The sequence below is a fragment of the Schistocerca serialis genome, chromosome 2, assembly GCF_023864345.2.
Source record: "Schistocerca serialis cubense isolate TAMUIC-IGC-003099 chromosome 2, iqSchSeri2.2, whole genome shotgun sequence".
Classification (NCBI taxonomy): Eukaryota; Metazoa; Arthropoda; class Insecta; order Orthoptera; family Acrididae; genus Schistocerca; species Schistocerca serialis.
This window is the reverse complement of record NC_064639.1, coordinates 137,732,155-137,755,277: the sequence shown is the minus strand read 5'-3', so window position 1 is coordinate 137,755,277 and position 23,123 is coordinate 137,732,155. Positions and strand designations below refer to the sequence as shown.

Sequence of the window (23,123 nt, the reverse complement as noted above, 5' to 3'; positions counted from 1 at the left end):
CAGAGCGCTCGAGAGCGCAGTGAGACAAAATGGCGACAGGAGCCGAGAAAGCGCATGTCGTGCTTGAAATGCACTCACATCAGTCAGTCATAACAGTGCAACGACACTTCAGGACGAAGTTCAACAAAGATCCACCAACTGCTAACTCCATTCGGCGATGGTATGCGCAGTTTAAAGCTTCTGGATGCCTCTGTAAGGGGAAATCAACGGGTCGGCCTGCAGTGAGCGAAGAAACCGTTGAACGCGTGCGGGCAAGTTTCACGCACAGTGATGTGAAAGATTCAGTGTTTAAACCTCCTCTACCAAGAAACGTGCCAGAACTGCGAGCTCGCATCAACAATGCTTTCGAACTCATTGATGGGGACATGCTGCGCCGAGTGTGGGTGGAACTTGATTATCGGCTTGATGTCTGCCGAATCACTAAAGGGGCACATATCGAACATTTGTGAATGCGTAAAAAAACTTTTTGAGTTTTTGTATGTGTGTGCAAAGCATTGTGAAAATATCTCAAATAAAGAAGTTATTGTAGAGCTGTGAAATTGCTTCAATCATTTGTAATAACCCTGTACATTCACAGATGAACAAATCATTGTAAAAACAGAAAATAGGCGAAGTGAAAGGAGCTCTCAGAATGTCTACGAAAGATTCTTTTAGCGAATTTGAAAGCAATATTTTATCTTCCAGATTCTAAAAATAGCCACAAAAAATTTTGGTCGTACGTAAAATCTATTAACAATACAAATAATTCACTATCTTTTCTTGCTGACAGAACTGGTAACGTAACGGATAATAATAAGCAGAAGGCCGAAATTCGAAACCTAGCTTTCAAAAACTCGTTTACGGTAGAGGACTGCAACACCATTCCCCCTTTCAATTATCGAACTAACGCAAGGATGGCTGACATAGTATTTAGTGTATCTGGGATTGTAAAACAGTTACGATCCTTGGACGCCAGGAAGGCATCTGGCCTAGACGGTATTCCCGCAAGATTTTATGTTGACTATGCTACAAATATAGCACCGTTCTTATCCATCATCTATCAGAGATCGTTGGAACAGCGGAAAGTTCCACGGGACTGGAAGAAGGCTCAGGTGATAGCCATCTATAAAAAGGGTAGGAAATTGGATGCACATAATTACCGCCCAATTGCACTAACATCGATCTGTTGTAGAATCGTGGAACATATTTTGTGTTCAGACATAATGACCTTTCTAGACTCTGAGAAGCTCATATGCAGAAACCACCACGGTTTTAGGAGACAGCGGTCATGCGAGACACAGCTGGCCCTCTTAAAGTGCATGATATACAACAGGCTCTAGATACCCATTACTCCAGGTGGCTTGTTTGAGTCCAACTACAGCCCCTCTCTCAAACTTTGACATCTGCGTAAGTTATTTACGCACCTGATTGCTAGGTATAGTTACTGTCCAACTGAGTACACACGCCGGCCGCGGTGGTCTAGCGGTTCTAGGCGCGCAGTCCGGAACCGCGCGACTGCTCCGGTCGCAGGTTCGAATCCTGCCTCGGGCATGGGTGTTTGTGCTGTCCTTAGGTTAGTTAGGTTTAAGTAGTTCTAAGTTCTAGGGGACTGATGACCACAGATGTTAAGTCCCATAGTGCTCAGAGCCATTTGAACCATTTGAACTGAGTACAAGGAATGAAGTTCGCGGAGACGTTATGCCCTGCTATCGGAATGTTTCCTGTGTACTATCCTTGCCAGCTGCGTGGCAAAACTGCGCTGTAGCAGCACATATCCATCCATCGGTCGCCAAAGTTATAATCTCGCATTTTCCGTCGATACCTGTATGAATATCAATTGTGACCAAATTTCGTAACTCATTCGTGGTACGGTGTAATAATTCACTTATCGTTTTGTGATGGGTGAGGTTACTAGTCTTTAATCTGAAGATACTGGTAAGCTACGTATTGGTCACTCTTCGGATGAAGTGGGAGTGTGGGTACCCAGCTCCTTCGGACGCGAGGTGAATATCTGCCTGGATAATGGTCACCGGCGAATATTGTGTCGCGTACTTGGGAAGAGGCAAGGCAGGGCCAACTTCGCATTCTGGTGTAGTTCGTCTGGGGAGCTTGGACACAGAAAACTGAAAATATTCATGGCAATATTTGCTACGAAGCGTTTTCGGCCTCTAGTACTGTTATGGAACGACAGGGACTGCGGGATTTGCTAGCAATAGTATAGATCTTCAGTGGTCCCTTTGAATGCTCTGAGGGAACATTCAAATGTTACGTCGTGTACTGCTTGTTGCTCTTCGCCACTGTCACACTCAGGGGAGCACTTTCTTCCCCATTGGTGTGGGTATGTTACAAATCTGTCACCGTCAGTTCTGATCCGATTCAGTACGCACCATTTTCGTCAGAGCAGAGGAAAATCTGCTTGTCACTTCCTGGGAGACCCTATGGGGTTGTAGTGCGTCAGGGAAAATTACTCGTGACGGTGATCGTTCTAGGCTTCTTAAATGTTAACGTTACTGTCCTCCAGGCTCATTGCTGTGAGCCATGATGGTTTTCTTCCCTGCAGTCGGTGGGATTCTAATGATCAGATTTCTGAATGAATCTGGGTTGTTTTTTATGCTTGTACATACGTTCAGCAATGACTGTGATCTTCTCGTGGATGGTGGTGGAATGTTACTAAGGACCGGTAGCCAGTACGTGTTTGTGGGATTAATACACCCCGTAACGAGGTGCATTGCTTGACTGACCTGTGTGTGTCAATTATTTTAGTGTGAGTACTGTTTAGCCAGATGCAATGGCATTACTCTGCAAGTGATAATGCGTTGCATGTCACTTTAGACATTAACCAGCCAGGATTTATATAAGAAATAAGGAACATCCAAAGAAAAGCGGCGCATTTCGTTAAAGGTTCATTTAGCAACTTGGGAACCGTCGCTGAGATGTTCATCCAAATTCACTGGCACACACTACAAGGGGGCCGTTGTCCATCGAGGAGGAGCACTTGCAACCATTGTACTTAGTTGTTTGTTGAATAATTTCCGATCTCTGTCTTACCCCATACTTTTTTTCCTCTACAGCTCTCTCAAGGAAGCTATTTCTTGAGGTGCTGACACGTGTCATATATACTACCCCTTCTTATTGTTAATGTCTTCCTCTCCTATACGATCCATCGGAGAAGCTCTCGTTTCTTATCTTACCTGTCAAGGTAATTTTAATCATAGCACCCAATCTCAAACAATTCAATTCTTTTCTTTTCCGGTTTGCAATATTCCATAATTCACTAGCAAATTATGTTATGCTCTAAACGTACATTCTCAGAAGTATCTTACTCAAATGAATTTCTGTATTTGATACCAGAAGCTTGCTCTTGCAAATGTTAGTCACCGTTTTATGACCTACTTCATCCTCCATGTGTTGCTATGCTTCCAAGGTACCTGAATACTTTCGTCTATCTCGCGGTCATCAGTTTTATCGCAGGTATCATTCCTGCTACTCCTTATTACTTTCGCCTTTCTTCGGTCTTCCCTCAGTCCATTTCCTGCACTCATTCGACGTTTCGATCCCTTGATCATAAATCCTGCACTTCCTCCTCACTGAAGATAGGAATGTCCTCAGCGAATCTTAGTAGTGTTTCATCCTGAATTTTAATCCCATTCTGAAATATTTCTTTTATTTCCGTCATTGCTTCTTCGATTTTTAGTCTCAACATTAGGGGCCTGCTCGTGCAGGTACAGTGTGCACTTAGGTATCCAACTTGCTAACACGCTGCACGAGTCTTTAGTCAGTAGTCAAAAACAACCCGTACGCAGAATCGTTGCAATTTAATATACGGTAGGACATCCTTCTGCAAATGTCGTGGGACATGCTTCTGCAAACCAATGCGCACGGAGAGTACGCCTATGAAAACACTGGAATCAGCGTTTATTGTCCACTTTTCATCCTAATTTGTAAAATAGTTTCGTCTCCAGCCAAGAATAACAGCATTTCCTAAACGGGCGTCTCAAGAGTCAAGTTTTCGCTCCAATTGTTTCCAGCCCTAGTTCGGAAAGTGTGGTCATAACGTTAAGCACAGGAAAAATGTTCCTATAGGAGAAGCAGAAAAGAGGCGAAAATGCTCCTTTTTAAAGTTCAAATGGCTCTGAGCACTATGGGACTTAACATCTATGGTCATCAGTCCCCTAGAACTTAGAACTACTTAAACCTAACTAACCTAAGGACATCACACAACACCCAGCCATCACGAGGCAGAGAAAATCCCTGACCCCGCCGGGAATCGAACCCGGGAACCCGGGCGTGGGAAGCGAGAACGCTACCGCACGACCACGAGATGCGGGCGCTCCTTTTTAACAGATGCTGTCTGAAATGTGGGGTACCAGTTGCCTCATTTCACTGTCTTCAGCATCTTTATAAATTTTCCCAATAATCTTAGCACGACACTAGTCCATCGCTGTAAGTAGGTCATCCCATCAACTCCCACTTCCCCATCCTCATTCAGCCCAACTCATTACCTGTGCCTCTCTGTTATTATCTTCTGTTTCACAGCCACTGTCTCTTTCATTCTGTCCTACTACTACTGTCTTCTCTCAGTGTCACTGTCTCACTCTTGTTCTTTCTTACTGCTGCTATTTCATCCATCCCTTCGCACTGCTGCTGTCTCTTCTCTCTGCCACTACCTCTCTTTTCTTCGTTGTCACTGTCATAGACTTTGTCTCTCGCTGTCACTTGCTCTCGCCCAGTACCAATTTCTTCCTTCTCTTTATTCCTCTTCCAATCTTACTGTCTCACTCTTGTTCTTTCTTACTGCTGCTATTTCATCCATCCCTTCGCACTGCTGCTGTCTCTTCTCTCTGCCACTACCTCTCTTTTCTTCGTTGTCACTGTCATAGACTTTGTCTCTCGCTGTCACTTGCTCTCGCCCAGTACCAATTTCTTCCTTCTCTTTATTCCTCTTCCAATCTTACTGTCTCCGTTCCATTTCTTCTGGCACTGTTTGTCGCTGTCAGCTGTATTCCACTATCACTGTGTCCTTCTCTTTATCTCACACTTCCACTGCCTCCTTCACTCTTTCTGTACCACAACGACTGTCACTATTTATTACTTTTCCGTCTCTTTTCCATTGACACTCTGTTACAGCATAAAAAAATGCAAATACATACATTTTGGAAAATTTTTTGAGGTGCTGAGGAAGGTCGGATTAGACAACTGGGAGCCCGCTTCTCAGGCACCATATTCGTGGGCTATAGGAGCATTTTTCCGCTGGTTTCTTTCTTTTTCTTGCTGCAGCAGTGTATGTTACTCGTATGAAAAAAAATTCATTCATCAGTAAAATTTTGATAGATTACTTACATCAAATTGAAACAAATGAAAACTAATATTGCACCTCAGTCATAATTCTAGACCCATAAAAATGTTGCATGTGCTTCAATACTAAAACATGGCAACCCAGGTTCAATCCTAGAGATAACGGAGACACTATGAAGCATATTTCTCCGTCTAATGTCGCTGTATGAACTATATTTCCACCTCACTCCGGGTCTGACGTACATATTTTATGTTTATGACTTCAAACTTCTGTGTTCCGGAAACAGATAAAGATGACATGAAATTTTGCAAGGTTGTCCATCGGGATATTAGGAGTACATCGTAACACAAAATTGTTAACACTTTCGTGACCACCCGCTAAAAGAATTTCCTGTTGGTTTCTGTATCGGGATCATCGGATAATGATTGTTTGCTGATTTTTCTGATGTTCTGGCGAAACGGCAGGAAAAGAAGTGTCAGTCGAAGAACCCCAGTCAGAAGCGAACTGGCTACATTGTACAAATTAAAATCATTTGCTGTGCATAGCCTTCTTGGAATCCGCGGCTCAGATTTGGTACCCAAAAACCATATTTTTGGGGTTTTTCTCGGAAACGGGAGGACTGCACTTCTAGATAAATGCCTAGATACAGTGACAAAATTCGAGGAATTTCCTACTGACGGCAAAAAAGATGGCAAGAAACGCTTATTTTGGGTGTTCTCAGGAGCCACCCATGAAATAAATGGTGCCTCCATAAGCTTCTTAAGGTGCACCGTAGACGTCATCTAATGACAAGGAATCAGCCGATTAGCTCCATTCGCTGGGGGAAACGTGCAACATTCAAACTTTGAGTCTTTACTATACGACAGTAAAAATATTACGACCTTTCTGTTGGGTATACAAATGGTCCCTAGCCCAAGGGCTACCCCAAACACTCGATCGTTCCCTTATATTACCAACAGAATCCGAGGTATGATTCCCGGAAGAAACCCCTTTCATGCTCGGCGTTCTGGAACACATCGGTAGCGTATGCTGTCGGATGCGTACCTATTGTTTCTTCTGCAGGAGTCACGAATTCTGTTCCGTCTTTCTTTGATAGGAAAGATCAAGATTAAATTCACGTCTTGCAGTCGATGAATTTGAAAACCACAAGTCTCTACTGGAATTACACCTGTTTTTGAGGCTTGCAATTGGTCACCTCCCCTTTCTCGTGGTTTCGGGCAGCTGTAAGGGAAGCCAATTCAGATGCTATTGCTACGTAAGCGACGATCAATGTTTGCACTAATGTTGACGTCGTAGACGGTGCGACCGCAGTTACCGCTTTGGTAATAAAAGGCAATAATTATTGAACTATATGGAAAAAACATCAAATTAGTATAAACTACGGCGCGCGCAAACACTTTATTTAACACGTAAACGTCACTACAGATATTCCGATTTAGGTCATGACATGTTCGATATGCCTGCCATCATTGGCGATGAAGTGGAGCAGACGAATAGCAAAACTCTGCATGACCGCTGAAGTGTCGATGATCTACCGAGTGGCTGTTTTCAGCTCATCGAAGGTTTTGGGGTTATTGCTGTACTGTCGTTAATACAGCCTCACAGAAAGCAGTCGCATGCGTTCAGATCCGGAGAACATGGCAGCCAATTGAGGCGAATGGAAGTGGCCTCTGTATACCCTAGATCCAGAATGCGGCTCCCTAAGTCCCTCCCCCCACCCCCCCCACCACCACCGCACCCCACCCCTTGCTTTGATGGGGTCGAGCTCCGTCTTGCATGAATCACATCCTGTCGAAATCAGGGTCACTTTGGATAATCTGGATGAAATCATCTTCCAAAACATTCACGCAGCGTTCGGTAGTCACCGTGCCACCAAGGAATATCGCACCGATTATTCCGCGACTGGACACAGCACGCCACACAGTCACCCGTTGCGGATGGAGAGACTTCTTGATTGCGAAATGCGCATTCTCAGTCCCCCAAACGAGCCAATTTTGCTTACTGACGAACGCATCCAAATGAAAGTGGGCTTCGTATCTAAACCAAACCATACATATAATACTAATTCCCATCGTGCCTCACGGCCAAGCGTGCAGTTTGAACACCCTAACGCAAACCGTTCAGAAGTTACGAGGATTTTATTTCATATAGTTCAATAATTGTCACTCTGTGCGTGAGTCTCCCAGTAATGCCTCAGCGCAGTTAAATCTCCGTCGCTGCTGGCTCGCCTGATGACAGATCAGTGCCCAGAGCATCTACCCGCTTTCTCCTACTGCTGCTGAGGAATGGTCTCTTGGACACTGCCTACGTAGATCTCACGAAAAGTCCACAAAGATCAAATTTAAAGCGGAACGGTCACCTGTCAACAAAAAATTCCCATGCACCATTCGCAGTTGATACTGGAAAAAGTGGAGGGGGTGGAGGGGCAATGGTATAAAAAGTACCCACCGGCGCATACCATGAAGTGAGCTGCGAGGTACAAACGTAGATGCAACTGATCAGGGATTCTCGAGAACACCGCTGCGGCTTCCGGCAGAGCGGACAAATCCTGGTGAAAGCTAAGGACAGGAGGCGTCGAAGCGGCGAGCTGTCGTGATGAGGGAAGGGAGGGGGGGGGGGGGGGGCGACTTGCTCCCCACTGTGTGGAGGCCGCACCTAACTTAGTTTCGCGGGACGTCGGACGCGCTATTCTTGCCGAAGTAACGCAGTTACTGTCGGGGGCAGCTGGACTCTGGAACAGGCAGGTCGCGTGTGTGTGTTCTCACTGACGCTACCCTGAGCCCGCTCACTTACACATTCGCGTCAGTGCTGGTTTGTACAGGTTCTGGCTAAGTGAGAAATACTCATCCGTCTTTCTCGTCTACCGAGCATAAATAACATGCGGCCGCTATAGCACCTAATAGAAATTCTAGTGGGATAGATGCAGTATAACTGCTTCTATCTGTGGTGAAGCAACAGACTTATTCAGAAATTACGAAACGCAGTGTACACTGCTAGTCTTTAAAACAGGTACATTATAAAGAATAGAAAATAGCGAATACTGTATAATGAGGAGAATACGTAACTATATTCGTAGATGACTTGAGGGTGTATAGGGTGCGAAATTTAGTGCACAAAGCTGCCACCACCAGCACTGACAATGGCTCTAATTCAGATGACCATCGAGTCTAATTTGTTTTGTGTGACAGACACGAATACACAATTCCATCTTACGTCAAGTCTGTGCCAGCGCTGATCATTTGCAGTGGCTGGGGAATGATGGCCAGGAAAACAGTTAAAAACAGTCTGTATCGAGGTAAGTCAAGACAGCATTGGCAACATTCGCTCTCCCGCTATTTTGTTGGATCATATCATCAGGGAGGCTCCGAAGATATTGCACATCCGAAAGCCTTGATAAGTCAGAAATATAGTGGCTGCTGTCCAAATTGTCGGCTATGCGTACTAGATGTGGTCGTATTGCGTACCCAACGGCATCGCATACTAACATACCGACAATGACGAATACAATTTGGCAACGTTCTTTCACAGCGGTCTCCACATATCGATACGTACGTAGTGGTGCTTTAAACTGAACTGCGAATGGAAAAACGACGTCGTGTCACTCTTGCGTCCACTGGTCCCACAGCGCACGTTCTGTCCACAAACAAGCTCATTTCCTGCCTCAACGTTCCTGACTTAATCTTCAATCCTGCTCGTCCGAGCGTACTTTGCCCTGCTCAGTCCACAGGTTCCATATCCTTAAGACTTACATGGCATACCGAATGATGCGAGCAGCAGTATCGCAGAACGTTAAGCTGAAGCCTCCATAAATCACGAGCCCTTCGCTGACGAATTCCCACAAGTGTTGGTAGACTTTTTATCATTCTCTCACAAAGCATAACATTATCTTCTCACAACCAAAATTCAAATACGGTTACTGAATGAGAAACCAAATGAGTAATCTTTCTTTCTATACAAAATGTAAATGTCGTCACACCTAGCTGCACTGAATCGTTAATCATTTACATTCCCAAGAACCTAGTGCACATCACATTAGTTAGATGTTTATTCATGTCTCCGCATACCTTCTAGTGTTTTAATGACCAACAGTGCTAATAACATTGTAATGATGGGTTGCGTATGTAGAGGGCAAACAGTTTCACTCTTACACCCACATTATACCACTTAATTCATGTTTTACGGAAGCGAAATCAGGATTTTGTTGCGCTTGTATGGATTACAGTATTCATTGTCGTTAGATGCACATTCGAATGTGTAGATTACAAGCGAATAAGATGATAATTTTGACGTGTAAGTAAGTTTACAGTTACATAGTGGTTATTATTAACTTGTACCAATTTTTATCCTTTTACATAAACTTACATCACTAGCGTTGTATGGAATAATTTATCGTACATGCTGACAGAAAATGACAAAGCATTTATACACTTAAGAGCCAAAGAAACTGATATACGCACGTGTATTCAAGTACAGAGGTATGTAAAGAGGCAGTATATGGCGCTGCGGTAGGCAACGGCTATATAAGACGACAAGTGTCTGGCGCAGTTGTTAGATCAGCTATTGCTGCTACATTGGAGGGTTATCAAGATTTAATTAGGTTTGAACGTGGCCTCATGGTCGGCGCAATAGCGATGAGACACAGCATCTCCGAGGTAGCGATGGAGTGTGGATTTTCACGTACGACAATTTCATGAGTGAACCGTGAGTATCTGGAATCCGGTAAAGCATGAAATCTCCAACATCGCTGCGGCCGAAATTAAATCGTGCAAGAACGGGACCAACGACGACTGAAGAGAATCGTCCAACGTGAGAGAAGTGCAACTCTTCCGCAAATTCATCTTGAGTATTAATAACAGCTTCAGCTGTATTACTGGATCACAACCGGTTTCGTGACACTAAAAGCCACATCTTCAGGTGAACATATGATTATAACATCATTTGTTCACCTGAAGATGTAACTTTTAGTGCCACGAAACCAGTTGTGTCATAGCTGTGACTGTCCCACCTAAAAGGTTGTATGCTTCCACAAATCGCTAGAGATTTCAATGCTGGGCCATCAACAACTGTCAGCGTACGGATCATTCAGCGAAACATCATCGATGTGGGCTTTCGGAGCCGAAGACCCAGTCGTGTACCCTTGATGACTGTACGAAACAAAGCTTTACGCCTTGCCTGGCTCTGTCAACACCGACATTGGCCTGTTGATGACGGGAAACCCGTTGCATGGTCGGACGAGTCTCATTTCACATTGTATCGAGCAGATGGACGTTTACGGGTATGGATACAACCTCTCAAATCCATGGATACTAAATTTCAGCAGGGGACTATCGAGCTGCGGGAGGCTCTGTTATGGTGTGAGGTTCAAATGGCTCTGAGCACTATGGGACTTAACATCTGAGGTTATCAGTCCCCTATAACTTAGAACTAGTTAAACCAAACTTAGTTAAGCCTAACTAACCTAAGGACATCACACACATCCATGACCGAGGCAGGATTCGAATCTGCGACCGTAGCGGTCGCGCGGTTCAGACTGAAGCACCTAGAACCGCTCTACCACACCGGCCGGCAATGGTGTGAGGCGTGTATTGTTGGAGTGATATGAGACCCCTGGTACATGTAAATACGACTCTGACGGGTGACATGTACTTAAGCATCCTATCTGATCACCTGCATCTATTCATGTCCATTGTGCATTCCGACGGATTTGAGCAATTCCAGCAGGACAATGCGACACCCCACACGCCCAGAATTGCTACAGAGCGGCTCCACTCTTCTGAATTTAAAAACTTCCGCTGTTCACCAAATTCCCCAGACGTGTATATGACTGAGCATATCTGGGATGCCTTGCAATGTGCTCCTCAGAAGAGCTCTCCACCCTATCGCACTCTTAAGGATTTATGGACAGCTCTGCAGGATATCAGTTTCCTCCAGAACTACTCTAGACATTAGTCGAGTCGATGCCACGTCGTGCTGCAGGACTTCTGAGTGCTCGTGGGGCGCTCCACGAAATTAGGCAGGTGTACTAGTTTGTTTGGCTCTCCAGTGTATTATGAACGTGGTGAGTAAAATTATTTTTGCTGATCGTGACCTTATATTACACTGTATAGTAGCCCCAGAAAAGACTTGGAGTGTTACAGCCCAATGAATATGCTTCATAATAACATTATTGTGCCGGCCGGTGTGGCCGAGCGGTTCTAGGCGCTACAGACTGGAACCGTGCGACCGCTACAGTCGCAAGTTTGAATCCTGCCCCCGGCATGGATGTGTGTGATGTCCTTAGGTTAATTAGGTTTAAGTAGTTCTAAGTTCTAGGGGACTGATGACCTCAGAAGTTAGGTCCCATAGTGCTGAGAGCCATTTGAACCATTTTTGAACATTTTTGCCCAGGAACAGTAAAATGCAGACCTAAAACGCAAGTCAGGTATGAGCGGAATTATAGGGACGCAGAATGGGGACCTGTTTAGTACCATACAAAGTCATTAACAAGCTGCCAGTAGATAGAAATCACGAAACACAAAAATAACATTTTAGGACTCTGTCATAAGTAAGTCAATAGATTTCCGATTCTAGTCGACAGTAACAGCTTCGTCAATCGAAAAGAGGGCGGTCAGTTCACCGAACTTCGGCAAAGTACTGAGATTTTTTGTCTCTAACAGGTTGACGGTTAGTTGCATGTAGATCAGAATAAATACTGTTTCACACACGAAAATTTATTGCAAGAAAGGTAGAAATATTGGTATTCAGTGCGGAAATAACTGGTTATTTCCAAGGAGGTCTGAATATCGTATTGTGAGCTTGTTCATCTTTCAATGTTCAGATACCGTCTGCCGCTTCACTAAGTACCTAAATAACTGTAGATTATTAGCAAGTATCTTATAAATACTTACGTCTTCCCACATTAAGTATACAGTTGGGACCAAAGAGGTATACAATCGTCAAAGAGAGGCTATCTATGCTTTACAGCGGTCACTCCGAACACTGTAAGTTCGGCTTATACCACTTATTGCAGAAAATCACATTTTTTTGTCATCGAAATATAATTTCAAAGAATTTGTGTTGATCGTAAGTCATGTCCAGTGCATGTTCAATGTGCAGTATTATTAATCGGAGTAATTAAATTACCCAAACAAACACTGTTTTATTGCTCAGATTCACAAATTTTATTAATGTTACTGCACAATCTAGGTTTTGGGTTATAAGCATATTTTCAAGTACATTACTGATTCCCAAGTAATGCAACATCCGGAATATCGTGTTTTAACTACGTATCCACTTCTAACATTCCTTGTTCGCAAGTATCGTATGTACCAGATGTTTGCATCGCATTTCCAAGATCTTCACTGTCTTCTGGAACATCAGGCAGACGACGTAATTAGAATACATCTTACCACCGCACTGAATGTTTCTCAATGTATCGACAATACATTTGCCTGTCCATAGTACAATTAGGTGTTAAACAATAACTAGAGTAGGCTTATGGGCTACGCATGTATTTCAACTCCAATTAAGCTAATCTTTTTTTCGTTTAGAATTCCTCTGTAAGGACCTGACACAACGACGGGTGGCCACCGCAAAGTGAGAGCAAGTGGCGGCTTACTCTGTGTAGTTATACATTCCATTTTCATCTTAGGGGTCCTCTTTTCCGATAAAGAAAAATCCTGACGCAGTATGTCAGGAAACAAGACAGTTCTATCTCCCGTTAGAACTAGTGAGAACTTCACAGAAAACAGCATGACGCTAGAACAAAAAACTATAACCCACATACGTGGAATTCTTCTCAAAAGTGACGATAATTAAGCATTCGAATCAGGTATTAAAATATTTATTTTCGTCTAAGTCGTTTGATTTCTCTATATACTAAATATATCAATATAGCTCCTGGCTACATACGTAAGACAGAAATTGATAGCGTAAAACACGCGAAACGTAATTCAAGTCAGAGGTGTAATAATTGTACATAAAGGTTATAAAGAAATTCTCCAGTGCCTAACATGTGTAACTAAACAAATTCGCCTATTGCAAACATTGTGCATGTGATCCCATGGTACACGAAAGCGCTTCATACTAAGAATTATGCCCTGAAGTGCTTCGTACGGGCAATAAATAAAGAAAATTTGGGACTGGAGGCAGCAAATTAAAAAAAAATAAAAAAAATAAAGAAAACATACGATTCCATCATAAGACACATGAAGACTAGGCCAACGAACGCCAACGAACGACGGAGACTGGATTCGGCCGAAACTTGATTTCCACACCAAACGAAGAGCTTGCGGCCAGAGGATTTGGCCATGTGGAAACGCAGTTGGCTCTGATTTCTTGCCGATGTTGTGCAACCCATGCTACTGTTATAAGGTGAAAGGCGGATACTTTATTTGTCACGGCAATTTTAAGGTGGTTTTGACCATAAATGTGACTGAAGCTGCGAATTTGATAAATGCACTCATCCTCCGTAGTATCAATATGGGCTCTGTTCTGCCTAAGTTCTTTTCTGAGACCTCAGATCTTGGCCAGAGAGGTTAGTTTTACTTTGTCAGAGTACCAGTAGATGTATGTTAGATAGTCTGGCTATGTGTTTGCTTTGAGAAGAATGGAAGCTGGCCTACCATGTAGTGGAGGTAACGTTATTTGAAAATGATTTTGTATTAATATATTCTGAAGAATAATTTTGTGCAGACGAGCTGGTATGAACGCAAGAGTGTGAGAAGGGAAGTTTTCTAAGGTATCACGTGTAACTAAACAAATTCGCCTATTTACTGTACAGTGAAGCCACCAGAATAGTGTAGCAGCTTCTCATTGTTAGAACATTGTGTGTGGCTAACGTTTACTGCAAGAAGTTTTATAGTGCAGCTCATGGATTTGTCTTATAATTGAAATAAGTGTCAAGGAAAGTAATTGTACGCAGAAAAATTATCCAGACTATTGCTAACTTGTCTATTCGTAAAAACTTTACGAAAGGGTGTATTGTTGTTAATGAAGCATAGTTGTACTTGAAGTTTTTCTTCTCATTTATCCGTCGTTAAGTTTAGTTCCTCACTGTTCAGTCTTTACCTTTATTTTTGTAGCCGGCCGAAGTGGCCGTGCGGTTCTATGCGCTGCAGTCTTGAACCGCGAGACCGCTACGGTCGCAGGTTCGAATCCTGCCTCGGGAATGGATGTGTGTGATGTCCTTAGGTTAGTTAGGTTTAACTAGTTCTAAGGTCTAGGGGACTAATGACCTCAGAAGTTGAGTCCCATAGTGCTCAGAGCCATTTTTGTGTTCGTAAATTTACGTTGCACTTCGCCAGTTGTGTGCTGCAGAGGCATTTTATGAAATACGATAAGATACCGTCCTGCATTGCACACTAGTACGGTAAATGTGATTTGATTTTTGACAGTCTCATCATTCTCTTAACAGTGTCAGGTTGCAGAGCAGACGAGCTTTCCGTGCGCACAGGTAGGCCAAAAAATTTAATTATCAGCAGAATTCATGTCCTCTATAAGGAACAGTGATTGTCAGAGAGCTATTTGTGAAAATAATGTTGTAGTTAAGTGGATTAATACGAGTAGAAGATCTCAGTAAAGTGCTATCGTGTAACGTGTCTTTCACATACTTTCGTTAGCGGTCGTCACATGTGCAGCATTTACTTTACTGTAAGAACCTGAACATCAGAAAGAGAAGACGTAACGATGCTGGTGGACAACCGCTCTTTTTTAAAAAGTAGGCAAACAAAATTAATGCCTACCTTAAAGACGAGTCGGAAAATGGGCTACTTCATAATTTTTTCCAAGTGAAAGCTATAGATTTCAAATTCTCATCGAATTGTGTACAGCATAAAATATCTAAAGGTAACAACTTTCAGGAGAGCTGTACCTGCAGAAGAAAAATAAATCACTTCCAGTTTTGTTTTTTCTTTCTGTCGTTCACCGCGAACAGATATCAGTAAAGACTCCTTTTTTCACATCGTGCACATCACTTTCTAGTAGGTGAGTTATTTCTATCGAAGGGTTTAGTCTTTGAAGACTGTTTTTATAATTGCAGTTTGTAGAGATTCATAAACATTCCCGTTCACGACAAAACTATCAGTTTTAACTCTCTCTTCATATTTCACCTCATACTTCAGTATTTTCAAACACAACAAATACACATCCTAAGTGAGAGCCGTCATTGCCTGCAAGGGAAACAGCGACTGTTGTAATTCAGTTCTTCAGAACAGCATCTAGTCGCACTCAGTATGTTTTATTGATCGGCTTTGCTCTTTAAAAGCCAACTAGCGTACTTTACACTGCAATTTCGAGAGCTATTGACGATGATCTTGTTAAATTATAGAGAGAAACCGGCCAATGAAGCATAGTAAGTGCGACTTTTGCTGACCTGGATAACTTAAGCGCCCATTCTGGGGACACAACAAATCGCTACTGAACCAACGAACATTCGACGCGGCTTCCACCCTAGCAGAGGGATCTCATCGCTAAACAACCGCCAACGCTTTGATGTTACCGCCAGTAGAGCGAACAGCAACCAACACCAACCGCCTCGTTGGTTCCGATTTTTACCCAGTAAGCACATTTTGGCCAACGAAGCGGTTGACTGTCGTTTGTTGGCCTTCGTTGGCCAAATGTGTACGCGCCTTTAGCAGAAGATTAGTGTCAGTCTGAAAAGGGTAAGTTATTTTCGTACCACCTCCAAAATTTTTATTCTCCCCTAACTTTCTAAGGTTTTATTCGATATTTCTGTTACGTATATATTTGCCTATCACATCTAGATTCCTGGAGGATGGTTTTCTGTTGGATATTTCATTTTATTTTCCGTTTAGTTATTAAACTCCTCATTTATTTTCATACACGAAATCCTACTGTTGTCATTTGCATGAGATGAGAAATGGTGACACTGCTTCAAATTAGAGACAGTTCCTTTCTTTCTTTCTCTGCAAGCCGCGGCCGAGTTCGTTTCCTTTCTTTATGGCTGGCTGTCGGGTGCATTGCACAACTGCACAAGCGAAACTTCCAGCCGTTTTCTAAATGAAATACTTTGATTGGCCCTGTAGAATTCCGCGCAGAGCTTTCTGGAACATTTCTGGACCTTTGCTCTATTCAGCCGCCCGCGCTTTCCCTACCCCGCAGATTGGGGTATCGGCCCACACTCTTTATCGGGCGCCGGGATTAATGTCTTACCGTCCCTCCATAAAGTACTCTGGACATTGCGTCCAGGGGAGGATCGTGAATTTTCGTTACACACCGTGATCCGAGCAGCCGTTTAGTGCTCACATTCTGATGGAGCGTGAAGTTAAATACTAAATCGGATCTGTGGTGTCACCGCCAGACACCACACTTGCTAGGTGGTAGCCTTTAAATCGACCGCGGTCCGTTGGTATATGTCGGACCCGCGTGTCGCCACTGTCAGTGATTGCAGACCGAGCGCCGCCACACGGCAGGTCTAGAGAGACTTCCTAGTACTCGCCCCAGTTGTACAGCCGACTTTGCTAGCGATGGTTCACTGACAAATTACCCTCTCATTTGCCGAGACGATAGTTAGCATAGCCTTCAGCTACGTCATTAGCTACGACCGAGCAAGGCGCCATTATCAACTGCTATTTATCTTGTGATGCATGTACCGTCAGACCGATGTTCACCAATTATGGATTGAAGTTAAGTATTCCAACAGATACGTACTATTTTTGCTAGTCTCATATCCCTGACCTGTTCCAGACCTCACGCCATCCTGCGTGAGCTTAAACGCGTGCCTTTCGGCTACCCGTCATTGTGGATTGGCTGTCTTGCCAGTCCACAACAGGATCACAACTCGAGCTAAGTCGAATTTAAATCTGTTGTTAACAACGCCATCTGGACTACATAGTGATTCAGGTTACTTGTCACTGTTTTTGCCCATGGTCGCACTACGAGATCGGTGATTAACTGTACACCAGTTTCCCCCTTTTTAAAAAGGTGTAAGACAGGGAGGTAGCCTTTCACCCATGCTATTCAATCTATACGTCGAATAAGCAATAATGGAAATAAAAGAAAGGTTCAAGACTGGGTTTAAAATACAAGCTAAATAATGTCAATGTTAAGATTCGCTGATGACATTGCTATCCTCAGGGGAAGTGAAGAAGTATTACAGGACCTTTTGAATGGAATGAGATGTCTAATGAGAACGGAATATGAATTGAAAGTAAATCGAAGATAGACAAAAGTAATGAGAAGTAGCACAAATGAGAACAGCGAGAAACTTAACAAAAAGTCTGTAGATCACGAAATAGAGGAAGTTGAGGAATTCTGCTATCTAGGCAGCAAAGTAATCCATGACGGACGGAGCAAAAAAAGACATAAAAAGCAGACCAGCAACAGCAAAAAGGACTTTTAGCAAAAAGGATCTTCTGACTGGATTGGTGTAACTCGCCACAACTTCCTCTCCTGTGCCGACGTTCTCAATTACTTGCTGGACATATTCCAATCTCTGTCTTATCGCCTTCTCTACAAGTTCCGTCTATTACCATGGAGGGTATTCTTTGATGCTATAAACGCGTCCTACCATCCCGTTCCTCCTTGTAGTCAGTGCGTGCCCGTATCTTCCTTTGCTCATAGATTGTGCGGAGATTTCTCATCTTGGCGATCCATTCATTTTCAGCGACCTTCGGTGACACAGATCTCATACCCTTTGATCCTCTTCTTTTCCTCTTTTTGCTACAGCCCACATTCACTTTCATACTATTGTGTTCTCCATAAGGAAAATCGCAGGTATTTCTTCCTCAAGGCCTATCTTTCATCCTATCCGTGCTAGTCTGCTTTTTACATCTTGCTTGTTTTGTCCACCGAGCGGATGCTGTAGAAGCAGAGGCTGCCACACTCCCATTCAAAAAGGGCGCATAAATGGCGAAAATCGAAGGTTAGTAGAGATCCATGCGTCTGTCAAAAGATCTGTGCGCAAAGCAGACACTAACTACCACTGTCACTCCTTAGCAAAACATCTGCCAGAGAACCCGAGAAAATTCTGCTCGTATGTAAAATCGCCAAGCGGATCTAAAGCTCTCTTGTTGACCTGTTTGATGTGGCAGTTGAAGGTAGCAAAACGAAAGCAAACGTTTTAAATTTCACGTTCAAGAAGTCTTTCACACAGGAGAATCATACGAACATACCGTCATTTATTTACGATAATGATCGAAGCAGAAGAAATGAATTAAAATTTGTGCTACTGCTGGGACTCGAACCCAGGTATTTTGCTTGGTAGGCAGAAATTCTAACCATTACACCACCTGGCCGTGGCTTAATCTATTCCTTCTGCTTCGATCATTATCGTAGATAATAAAGAGACTTAAATGTCAGAGAAACATTTAATTATACTTTCATTTGACCATCAGACAGACTTCCGTATGGACGACAGTAAAAACATACCTGGCGTAGAGAGACAACTGAAAGATCTGAAATCAAATAAATCACCAGGCCCGGATGGAATCCAATCTACGGCATTGGCCCCTTACCTAGCTTGCATTTATCGTCTCTCCCAGCACAAATACCCAAGTTAAAAAATTAAAGATCGATACCCCAAAATTCTGTTTGCTGCAGAATCCTTGAACATATTCTCAGTTAGAATACAATAAACTTCCTTGAGACTGAGAAGCTTATGTCCATGAATCAGCATAGTTGTCAAATGATATACTGAGAACTATGGATGTATGTCAACAGCCAGATTCCACATTACTAGATTTCGAGAAAGCATCTGACCCCCTCCCCATTGGAGGCTGTTAACGAAGATACGAGCATATGGAGTAAGTTAACAGATATGTGAGTGGATAGAAGACAACTTAAATAATAGAACACAGTAGATTGTCCTCGACGGCGGGAGTTCATCAGAGACGAGGGCATCTTCAGTAGCGCCCCAGGGAAGTATGATAGGACCGCTTTTCTTTAGCACATACATAAATGATTTGGTGGGCAGGGTGGGTAGCAATCTGAGGTTGTTTGCTGATGACGATAAAGTGTGGGAGCAGAGTGACTATAGGAAGATACAAGACGACCTAGATAAAATTTACAGTTGGGGTGATGAATGTCAATAGCCCTGAATATGGAAAAATGTAAGTTAATGCGGATGAGTAGGAAGATCAAACCTGCAATGTTCGGATATGATATTACTAGTGTCCTGCTTGACACAGTCAGTTCGTGTAAATATCTGTGCGTAATGTTGTGAAGGGATAAGAGATGCATGCGATAACTGTGGTAGACTAGAGGAATGGTCAATTTCGGTTAATTGGGGGAATTTTAGGAAAGGAGACCACATGTAGGACGCTGGTGCGACCTATTCTTCAGAACTGCTCAAGTGTTTGGGATCCGTACCACGTGGGATTGAAGGAAGACATCGAAGCAATTCATAGGTGGACTGCTATATTTGCTACCAGTAAGTTCGAACGACACCTAGGTGGTTCGGAAAAGATTTGGAAACTCAAATGGGAATCCCTGGAGGGAAGGCGACGCTCTTTTCGAGAAAAACTATTGAGAAAATTTAGAGAACCGGTATTTGAAGGTGACTGACGAACGATTTTACTGCCGCCAACATGCATTGCACGTTAACACCATGAAGATGAAATACGAGAAATTAGGGCTTTCCCTCGATCTATTTACGAATGGAACAGTAAGGGAAATGGCAAGTAGTAGTACTAAGCAGTGACTTAAATCTAACCAAACACAGTTTGTCTGCATCAGTAGCGCAGTGGTGAGCGTGTCTGGCTGCTATGTGGAGGATCCGGGTTCGATTCCCGGTACTGCGCAGACATTTTCTTTGGTGGGGGGACTCTAATGGCGTGCTCTCAGCCTCGTGATGCCAACTGAGGAGCTACTTAAGTGAGAAGCAACATGGACAACAATAATACAAGTATACATGCCGAAGTCGTAAACAGAGGATGAAGACATAGAGAAAGTACATGAGGATGTTGAATGGGTAATACAGTACGTTAAGGGAGATGGAAATCTAATACTGATGGGGGACTGGAATGCGGTTGTAGGGCAATGAGCAGAGGAAATGGTTACGTAAGAGTATGGGCTTTATACTAAGAATGAGAGAAAGGAAAGAGTAATTGGGTTCTGCAATAAATTTCAGCTAGTAACAGTGGATAATCTGTTCAAGAATCACGAAAGGAGGAGGTGTATTCGGAAGAAGCAGGGAGATACGGGAAGATGTCAGTTAGTTTACATCATGGTCAGGCAGAGATTCAGAAATCAGATACTGGCCTAGGGACCTACTAAGTAATGAAGAGATACGCTTACTCTTAGGCTATAGATAACGGGGTAAGAAATCATTCAGTAGGCGTTTCAGTTGAAGAGGGATGGACATCTATGAAAAGGGCTATCATAGACGTTGGAAAGGAAAACATAGGCACAAGGAATGTAACTGCCAAGAAACCATGGATAACAGAAGAAATACTTCAGTTGATTGAAGAAATAAAGTAGTGAAAAAGACGAGAAATTCAGGAATACAGAATTATAAGTCAGTTAGAATGAGAAAAAAAGAAAGTGCAGGGAATCTAAGGCGAAATGGATGCATGAAAAATTTGAAGAAGTCGGAAAAAAATAATTGTCGGAAGGACTCACTCAGCATATAGATAAGTCAAAATAATCTTCGTTGAAATTAAAATCAAGGATGGCAACATTAAACGTTCAAACAGAATTGCATTGTTAAATGAAGAGGAGAGATCGGATAGGTGGAACGAGTAAACTGAAGTGCTCTACGAGGAGGTAGACTTGTCTGGTGACGCGATAGAAGAAGAAACTGGAGTCGACAGAGAAGAGATGGTGGATCAAGTATTAGAATCAGAATTTAAGAAAAGGCTCTGGATGACTTAAAATCAAATAAGGCAGATGAAATAGATAACATTCCATCAGAATTTATAAAATGATTTGGCGAAGTAAAGAAAAATCAATTATTCATGTTGGTGTGCAGAATGTATGAGTCTCGCAATACACTATCGGAGTTCTGGAAAAATATCATCCACACCATTCCGAAGACTGCAACGGCTGACAAGTGCGAGAATTATCGCGCAGTCAGCTCAACAGCTCATGAATCCAAATCGTTGACAAGAATAATGTACAGAAGACGGGAAAATAAAATTAAGAATGTATTAGACCAAGATCAGTTTGGGTTTAGGCAAGATAAAGACACCAGGGAGGCAGTTTTGACGTTGCAGCTGATAGTGGAAGCAAGACTAAAGAAAAATCAGGACATATTCGTAGTATTTGTCATCCTGTAAGAAGCGTTCGACAATGTGAAACAGTGCGAGATTTTCGAAATTCTGAGGAAAATAGGAATACGTTATCATGGGAGACGGGTAATACACAACATGTACAGGAGCCAAGCGAGTATAATAAGAGCAGGAAGGAAGTGCTCGGATTAAAAATGGTGTAATACAGGGATGTAGTCTTTCGCCCTAATGTTCAATCATCGAAGAAGCAATGATGGAAATAAAGAAAAGGCTCAAGAGTGCAGTTAAAAGTCAAGGTGAAAGGATATCAATGATGATACTTTTCTGATGACATTGCCATCCTTAGTGACAGATCAGAAGAGTTACAGTATCTGTTGAATGGAATGAACGATTTCATGAGAACAGAGTATGGACTGAGAGTAAATAGAAGAAAGAGGAAGGTAATGAGAAGCAGCAGAAATGAGAAAAACAAGGAACTCGACGCCAGCGTTGATGGACAGGAAGTAGAAGTAGGTAAGGAATTCTGCAACCTATGCTGCAAAACAACCCATGTCGGATGGAGCAAGGAGGACATCAAAAGCAGGCTGGTATTGGCAAAAACAGCATTCCCGGCTAAGAGAAGTCTACTAGGATCAAACATACGTCTTAGTTTGAGCAATAAATTTCTGAGAATATCCGTTTGGAGCGCAGTATTTTATGGTAGTGAAACATGGATTGTGGGAAAACCGGAAAAGAAGAGAATCGAAGCATTTGAGATGTTGTGCTACAGACGAATGTTGAAAATCAGGCGGACTGAGAAGATAAGGAATGGAGAGGTTCTGCACAGTACCGTAGAGGAAAGGAATACACGGAAAATACTGATAAAAAGTGCTTCTACTCTTCAGCTAGTCGGCGCATGTCACTAGTTCTCTACGTGGCATACTTACGCCCTGTGGGATCCGATGTCACGTTTTATTTTTAGTGTCATATACATACAAATCTCTCAAGTAACACACTGCGCGTTGTTGAATCCAATGTAAAAGTGTGATATTTTAATAAGTGTTATGACAAGACTCTAAATTAGAGAGCTACTACTTTTAAATCATGTATTTTAAATGGTGATTAAGTGGACGACACGCATATGCACTTGACAGAGTCAACGACTCCCGCATTGGATGGAGGTAATGTGATTCTACATTCAGTACTTTCTCAAAACGTTGGTTTTAAAACTGTCGAAACCGTGGTCAAGGCTTATTAAACTTGTATTTTAAATGGCTGCCTGTTACTTCCTGTCTACTGAACCTCTTGCACGCACAGTTCCTGAAGCGCAGCCATGTTCAGAAGCATGCAAGAATGATGTTCCATAGAAGAATGCTGAAGATTATTTGAGTAGATCGCTTAACTGAGGTTTCGAGCCTTTGACTTACCTGAAAGACAAACGTCTCGTCGAAGTATGGGTTGCAGGTCTTTTTCTTCTGCTTGGACTGCAGACATCGCCGCTCGTCAGGCAGCAAATGCAGTCTACAAAAAGGAGGACGAGAACGCTGAAAATGTACCAGTTACGACCACTACGAGCTATCTTTTCAAGAGACAGGAAATTTTCTTTTTTTAGGAATACAAGCTGATGAAATATTGATGAATAATTCTAGAAAAGACTGCAGGCCTTAAAATAATTAGAAAGTGTAACAAGTAAGCATTATCAC

The 23,123-nt window shown here is 42.8% G+C and overlaps 1 protein-coding gene across 1 annotated transcript in view; it reads right to left on the bottom strand.

Annotated features, from left to right (window-relative positions):
• LOC126455786 (synaptotagmin-15-like) overlaps positions 1–23,123 on the bottom strand; it is a 139,770-nt gene that overhangs the window by 36,774 nt on the left and 79,873 nt on the right. The window contains exon 5 of the mRNA XM_050091547.1: positions 22,848–22,941. Within this exon, the coding sequence (XP_049947504.1) occupies positions 22,848–22,941 (94 nt within the window). The remainder of the gene's footprint in view (positions 1–22,847; positions 22,942–23,123) is intronic.